Source organism: Aptenodytes forsteri, unplaced genomic scaffold, assembly GCF_000699145.1.
Source record: "Aptenodytes forsteri isolate BGI_AS27 unplaced genomic scaffold, ASM69914v1 Scaffold66, whole genome shotgun sequence".
NCBI lineage: Eukaryota > Metazoa > Chordata > Aves > Sphenisciformes > Spheniscidae > Aptenodytes > Aptenodytes forsteri.
Genome location: NW_008795131.1, coordinates 3323207 through 3331411, shown reverse-complemented (window position 1 = coordinate 3331411; position 8205 = coordinate 3323207). Strand labels below are relative to the sequence as shown.

At 38.1% G+C, this 8205-nt stretch overlaps 1 protein-coding gene across 7 annotated transcripts in view; it reads left to right on the top strand.

Annotated features, from left to right (window-relative positions):
• BCAS3 (BCAS3, microtubule associated cell migration factor) overlaps positions 1–8205 on the top strand; it is a 386307-nt gene that overhangs the window by 122143 nt on the left and 255959 nt on the right. For all 7 annotated transcript variants that reach the window (XR_657522.1, XM_009278231.2, XM_009278229.2 and 4 more), the window contains exon 14: positions 3028–3292. Coding sequence is in view for 6 of the 7 variants with exons in the window: in XM_009278231.2 (XP_009276506.1) it covers positions 3028–3292 (265 nt within the window). In the remaining variant the exon portion in view is untranslated. The remainder of the gene's footprint in view (positions 1–3027; positions 3293–8205) is intronic.

Here is an 8205-nt window from a genome sequence, read left to right as displayed (position 1 = left end):
TGGGAGAAGAGACCGACCCCCCCCTCGCTACAACCTCCTTTCAGGTAGTTGTAGAGAGCGATGAGATCTCCCCTCAGCCTCCTTTTCTCCAGGCTGAACAACCCCAGTTCCCTCAGCCGCTCCTCAGAAGACTTGTTCTCCAAATAACTTCTTCTTGTTATTACTGAGTCTTAAAACCCTGTTTGTTCTTTGCCTCTGTGGTTTCAGCCATATTTTTAGTAGTCATGACCATGATACCCGCTTTCTAACTGCAGCAAGTGATTGTGATCGTTATTTTAAAGAGAACGTTTTGGATTATGTTGTTCCAAACTTTCTTCCTGAAGATCAGGAATACTTTTTTCTGTGCAATGTTTACATTGAGAAAAAAACATCCTGTAATGATTGCTTCCCAGTTTCTTGGCTTGTGGTGTCATATGCCAGGGCTGTTGTATGTGTTTTTAAAACAACGTAATCCTAAAGATGCGTACTGAAAGCTGAGTGTTAATATAGAAACATACACATTCCTGTTATGCAGCACAGTGAGACACAGTGGTTTTTTTCTCTGTCATCTCATAGAAATGGCCTCTAAAAATGTTCTACCAAATAACATGAGAGGGTACGTGGTAGATGCGAGTGAAAGCAGCAATTCAAAGAGTTTGGCTGTGAAATCGGTTGAAGTGCAGGAGGGAAGAGATTGAAAAGGCACGGGCGGCCTGAGTCTGTCCTGTAAATACAGTTCAAAGGTGCCAGTTCGCAGGGAGGTTTGTAAAGCCCCTTCCAGTAGCTGTGGTTTCAGGGGAGAAGAGTCTTCTGCACGGAGCATGAAACTATAGAGAAAGGCACAAATAGCTTGTGTTGGAGGCGTGGAGCGAGCAAGCGGAACGAAGAGAAAAGCTGTTTTCTTGAGGCTGGGATAGATAGGTGGTTTTAGAGATCAGGAGGGGAATTTAAAGCTGGATCTAAAATGACTACCAGATATTTGGAAAACAGTGATGTGTTCAGAGGGGGTCACAGCTAATGACAAACGTGGCCATTCTTCATGTTATTAGAAATTAGAAAACAGGGCCCTTGATAGGATTGGAATTATATTCCACCAGCCATAATGATTTTATTATATTAGCGATCTTTCTGTTGTAACTGAGAATGACAATTTGTATACGGTTCTTACGTTTGATTTTGACCAGTAGGAATTGCCTCTTTAAACAGCACGTATTTAAATACTCTTGGTGCCATAGTTTTTCTCTGACTCCACGGCTTTGGGGTTTCTTTTTTTGGCTCTTGTTAATCCCTGTGGGGTCTCTAACCCTTTTTGAGCAATCTATTAAGGTGAAACACTTTGTAGGCAAACTAGGAGCTCTAAGTGCTGTGACTTTGTCAGTAATACCAGAATCACTGAAAGTGCAAAACCTGTCAGATTTTGGGGAGATTGTTTAGCTATATCATTAGCAGATCATTTGGGTATGTCACTATAATTGAAAAGAGCAGGTGTGTAACGCTGTTTTTTAGTTTATCTATGTAATGTTGATGAAGCATTTTGTGTCGTGACAGTCTGTCAGCCAAATATCTTGTCACAAGTCACAAGACTTAAATCCTTTTTTTATCTCAAAGGCTTCAGGGCTCAGTTGGAAACTTGCACTTTGATGAATACTTGCTGCTTTTGTCTGGAATAGCTGGAGTGCATTTCTGGAATATTTGTCAAGATTTTATCAGTGTTTGCTCCAATTTGAGTACCTAGTGTATTAAAACTGGCTTCAGTGAAATCTTAAAGAATTTTATTTGGTTTATGCTGTTTAATAATATAATGAAGACTAATCCTTCGTCTATATGTTTGTTTGCCGTGTTAAATCCCACTTGCGTACGTGGTTCTTTTTAGTCAGCTTTTACCTTTAAAAACATTTTTGGAAGAATTGTTCTAGGATTTTTTTTTTCTATGATAAATCATTTTAACCTAGACTACTTGTTTTCTTGAGTTGTCTGCCAGTACGGGGTTGGAAACAAACTTTAATCTCCCTTTTAAAGCATTCCTTCAGGAACAAGAATTTGCTTTCCATCAAAGCATTGTGTAAAGCACACTTAAAAGAGAATTAAATCCTTCTGGACTTCGTATCTGAGATCTATGCAAGGAGTAACTATAGTAGAAAATATTTAACTGTATTTTTATATTTGCTTCAAGACTGACCATTTTAAGCTAAAGTAGGACTTGTGTTTCTGAAGTGGTGGATAAGTACTCGTATGCATAAGACGACATCTAACTTGGGTCTTTCCTGGGACTTTAATAGCTGATTAATAAAGGTTGTTATGTGTAAAATGGAGTGGTTTTATATAGAGAAATGGCCAAAGTTGTTCAGTTTTTTTCCTGACAAAATTTTAAAACCAAAAAAGAGCGTAGGTCCAGGGATACCTGGATGAATGGTAATTCCACTGAGGGATAAACTGATAGTAGCAGGATTAGAGACCATTGTAGACAGCTTTTGAAAATACTGGCCATTGATTTTTGGCTTGTTATGTAGGACATGGTATTTCTGTGGACTTAAAATACGGTTTTGAGTGCCAGTATTTGTCAAAATCAGGCCCAGTGGTGAGATGTCTCTCTTCTTCTCATCCTTCCCTCTTCCCCTTCTGGGTAATCTCTAAAAATTAAAGTAAACAAGCAAATAACAAAACATGTAATTGAAATGATTTCCCAACTCTTTTTAGAACTAAATTCTATTTGAAAATTACACCAAGCTTTTGTGGCTTTCTGTAGTATTTTGCAGCATGGTTTGTTTTCATAAGTTCAGGCCTGTTGAAAAGAAAAATCTCAGAATATTTTGAAAAGTGCACAAACTTTGGAACTGGGTATCATACTGCAGCTTATATTTATAGTATATACTGAATATATACTGAATACCAAGTTCATTGGTATATATGCAAAAATTCAAGACTTAGGGGGTTTTATTCACATTTCCAGTTAAGATTTGTCTTTGTTTAAAACATGGTAGTCCATTTCCTTTGCTAGATGTTTGTACATTGGTGACTACATTCCCATTTTGCTCCTCTGTTTTCTAGGTACAAGATATCTCCTTCAGCCATGACTGTCGTTGGGTTGTGGTCAGTACGCTTCGTGGCACTTCCCATGTTTTTCCTATCAATCCTTACGGCGGCCAGCCCTGCGTCCGAACACACATGTCACCCCGGGTGGTAAATCGCATGAGCCGATTCCAAAAGAGTGCAGGGTTGGAAGAGATCGAGCAAGAGCTGACATCTAAACAAGGAGGACGCTGTAGCCCTGTGCCAGGCCTGTCAAGCAGCCCGTCTGGCTCACCGCTCCATGGTAAATCCCCCTTTTTTTTTTCTTTTTTTCCTCCTCTCCATGGTAAATCCCCCTTTTTTTTTTTTCTTTTTTTCCTCCCCCTTACATTGTCAGGAAACCTTTCCCCTTGAGTCGTTAATGCCCATGTCCTCTAAGATGTTTCAGAACCTGCTGTGTAGCTGCCTGACTCAAAAAGATTTGGTTCCTAAATACCTTTGGAGGTGCTGGCCTAAAGATCTTCACAGTCTTCCGTCATCACGTTTCAGCAGTATTTGCTAACAGCCTGAACAACAGAAATGTTGATTTTACTGGAGATTGCAAGAGTTGATTTGGTTAATTCTATTTGCCCACGTAGTTTGTGCCACTAAAAAAATAAGTTTCATAAAATAAGGTGCTGCAGGTATTGTGCAAAAATATGTAATGCATGCAGATATTATAGGAATGAGCCAAGGTATAAATACTTCAGAAAGATAGTTCTAGTTTTGCAACTTACTTAAGTAAACTATGCTATCATAGATGTGTTAATAATTTCCACTCTAAACTGAAAGTTTTGGGGTCTTTAGGTTTCAAGCTTTGTTTCCACCTAGCACACAGTCAGTAATCTGGTCTATATTCAAATGCTGTTACCTAAAATTCTCATTGCTCATTGGCCTTGATGATCGTGAAGCACAACTGGATATCCACAATAAATACTGTTTGGGGAGAAGTGTGGGAACTAGGCAATGTGAAGTTGAGGGCATAGATTTTTGTCCACTTTTTGTGTGTGTGAGCAGTGTGACAAATAATGTACAGAGGAAAAAAAATCTGTAAGAATTGATCTGTACATCCTACTCCTGTGGTGGACGTGCTTTGGAGAAACTAAAAGGGCATGAAGGGGAGCCTCTAAAAAAGGTTCAAAAATCATCATTGTCCCAGCTTCTTCAGTTTCGTCTTTGCTGTTCTTTTTGTCTTTCTCTTCGATGAGATCTGTACTAGAAGCTGTTTTGTTTGGATTCAGGATTTGCTGCATCCTTACCCCTCCTTTCTATTAAGAGTAAGTCACAAGTTCCAATGAAGTGAAAGTTTAAATAGCAGTTTGGTACGGGTAGCTACCCTTTTCCAGTCTAAGAGTATTAAAAATGGCAAGGAACAGTCCCTCTTCCCTCATTATGAGTAGGATTAGAAGTGCTTGTGAAAGCCCAACTATGTGCTGTCATAGTCAACATCTTGGCTGCTATAGAGAGAACCTTTGTGGGATTTCTGAATCAAAGGAACATTTTTATGACTTGTTGATTATTAAGGGAACCAGAGTTGTCTCAGAAGAAGCCTCTGTATTTTCTCCTTTCTCTGGACTTTTTTCTGCATAGCCGTTCTGGAGCCATGCTCTTCTGCCTGGAGCCACTGGAAGGCACCCAAAACGTGATCTGTAGTTTCCTCCTTCTTGGAGACATTTGTGTATCTACCATTTTACTTTCTCTCTCATCGTTGTACAGCAGCTCAGCATGTCAGGCTTGAAACAGGCCGGGGAGTGCTGTAAAGGTTTACTGTGGCACATCCAATCCTTTTTAACTGTTGACGTCACGTAGAGGAGAGGAAGGAACTATCAATTTGTGTAGCTTTCATCCAACCAATTCTGTTTTCTGTCAAGGGAAATTGCAGTAAGTTGTTGCCTTTACAGTACTCTTAGGTACATTTGAAGTTTTGAATAGACTTGACACTTTTTTTTTTTAAGAAGAAACAACAGTTTCGTTTGTTCTGGGATCCTCAGTGGTGGACAGATTTCCTAGGCAGGAGAAAGACATGCATGGAGGAGTTACTGAGAGAAAGGGAGTCGCATTTATGGAAGTGTCTCAAGAGTTTTAAGGCTTCAGTTTTCAAATGTCTGTCTTGAAATATAATAAATAAATCACTTTTTTTCCAAGATCTTTGTGCAGTCATCATTGCTCGAAAATTAGCTCTGTTTAAACAATTAGCTCCATTTGAAGGCTGCACGTGGGCGCTGAGAATTAAGGCAGGAAGGTAACTTCAGTTTCCGGAGAGCTTCACGCAGATTGTGCTCATCTCTTTCTCACGATGTAGAAGGGCTTGAAGTTGGACACGTGCTAAGACTGTGTGTTGGTAACTTGCAAACCTTCATATGAAAATTTTCCATGAGAAATTTGTGGGGATTGTATGGAGGAGTTAGCAGAGTTGTCTTCAAAAAAATCTTAGGGAAAAAAAAGACACAGTAATTTGGTTTAAAATAATCAATTTGGTAAAATATTGTAATGTTTTTAGTAATATTATTGCTGCTTTTTCATTTCAGTAATCTTTTAGTTTACCTGGCTGAAGGCAGGCGGGATATTGAACCATGTTATATGCCTTTTATAAAAAGCCATTTATCATCCACTTGGAAAAAAAAAAACCCTGAAGTTCACAGTGACTTTCAGTGGAGGGATTTTGTGTGCATGTGTGGCAGCTGGATTAGCCAGAGACCGGTGATTATTTTAATTTGTGAACTAAGATGTGTTTACTGAGATTGTAACAGCTCCTTATCATATTATAATGTTAAATTATTGTTGTTTGGAGGAGTTAACGGCAGTCTGGTGACAGGACTCTACTGAGAACAGAAAAGAGCAGTTCTGGGTTTAATTCTTCACTTTACTTTTAACTCGCACTGTGATCCTTGGTAACTTTTATTCAGCTGATTTTGTCTATCAGCTTTCTACTGTGTAACAAGAATAATAATCTCTGTGTTCCCCGTGTGTGGAATTACTTGAAGTTTGTAGTTTTCTTCAAGAAGAGTAACTGTTACTTTTCTCCGTCATCCCTCTAAACGCAGCTGATTATAATGGAAATAAACCCGGAGATCATGTCCCAGAGAGCACCATTACACTGGGACAAATTGTTGATTAAGTGACAGATTCAGAGAAGATTGTGGTAAACTGGTTTTATTTCTGGAGGGTTTTTTTGTGTGGAGTCATGTCATCATGATTTTCCTTTTACGTCCTTTGCAATCTAGAAAACTTTCGGTAAGCCCTAAGTTAGAAAAACTGCTGTTAATCCTTCTGCTAGAATTTCTTTCACGTTACAATAGCATTGGTACAACCTTAGGCCAAAAGACCAGACTTCTGCAAGCAAAGCACAACCTTAGGCCAAAAGACCAGACTTCTGTGAGCAGAAAGTGCTTGCTTTTTATCTTCTTTTTTGATTAGCAATTGTAACCTATTGATGTTAACTTGTGATTAGCTTTTGTTCTTGTAAGTATTTTCAGAGTTCAGGCTTTGTAATATTTTTCTCACTTGTTTTTTAACTCCTAGTTTCAAAATGAAACTGTTTGCTATCTATATAGTAGCAAGGCGATCTATTTACATTTTGTTCGGAGTACCCTACAAACTGCTTACCCACACACTGTAAGCCTTTACTGGGGGTGGGGATGATTTCATTTCCAAATGAATCATGGTTTGGCTTTGTTCTTTTTAGCAGAATGAAGTAAACTGTTAAATAGAGGATGATAAAGAGATATTTCCTTTGCACCTTTTATAGCTAACACAGATTTTGTTTGGGTTATTCTGTCTGTCAATCCAACGAGGTTATATTTTTGTCGTTCCGTTGGATTGCCAGAGCGCGTTGTCAGTAATATCTGAGTTAGGTTGGGATCCTTTTATGGGCTTTTACTATTATAAGACTATTATGACATCAGTTGGTTGTGGGGCTGAACATTGGGGTAGAATATGGCCTTGTGTGACCTTTTTACTTGTATAAAATGGGGTTTATGGTACTTACCTGTCTCACAGGTAAACTGTGTGGATTAATGGATGAGTAGTTAAAACAGAACTGTGTCCTTGATTATGCAAACGTACCCCTGTTATCTTCAGGACACCTATATGTGAACAGCAAGGAGCACTTAGCTGTAAAAATGTAATGCTTTACTTGGAAGATTGAAAGCTCTGTATAATTCTTGCTATTTTTATTCTGCAAATTAAAATTCACACTATGTTATTATCATTAGTTCTTATACCACCAGTAAGTTAAAGTTTCTCTAGCTCTACTCGGAGGTTTTTTCTGTTGTTGACTGCAGGAATTTCCAGTACCAGAACAAACAATAATGTAGTAAGTTAAGCACACATTGGACCAATAGCTACGCATCCACACCTACTAAAAACATTCAGTAACAATGTGATACTCTCTGAATTTGTCTTGTCATTTTGTTGGGGACTGAAGTATTTATTTGGACGGTTTAGTTTTGCCAGAAGACCATTCATAATACACAGCGGTTCTGTTTCAGATTTAATACCTATGCTGAAATGGAGTACATAAATTTAGAATTACGAAAAAACATGTTGTTCTGTATATATTGCATTCAGACTTGTATTTAGCTCTCTATAAATATTTTAGTATAGCACATTTCTCATTGCAAGATCTTTCAATTTTAAAAATCAAAAAGGTTTTCTCTCACTTTTCCTTCATTTGTTATGATCGCAACATGATTAAAATCCAAGCATGAAGCTAGAAGTTTGGTAAACATGTAGTCTGAGATGCTTCAAATATTTTCACGTCACTTTTCACTATTTCCCAGAGTGAAACTCCTTTTACTACAAGAATTCTTATGGGAAAGCAGAGTTGAAAGGACTGACATCATCAGCCCTTCCTGAAAAACAGATTGGTTTCCTTTAAGTAACACTCACTTAAGAAACCACCTATTTAGAGAGAGGCAGACAAAAATAGTTTCAAAGAAAATTAACTGTATAATAACTTAAAGCACTGGAGGGCAGTTCCTTCCCAAAGCTTAGCTCGAGAGCTGGCACTGTAAACGAGCGTTGAAAACAGCCGTTTGAAAAGTCTCTCTTAAGCTTTTTCTCTTTGTAAACCGTAGCTTCCCTCGACAGAAAATGGCTTTTATAAATGTATAGAAACAATAAAGCAAGCTGCAGAACAGGCCCGATTTTTTTTTTTATTTTTTTTTTTTTTTTAAT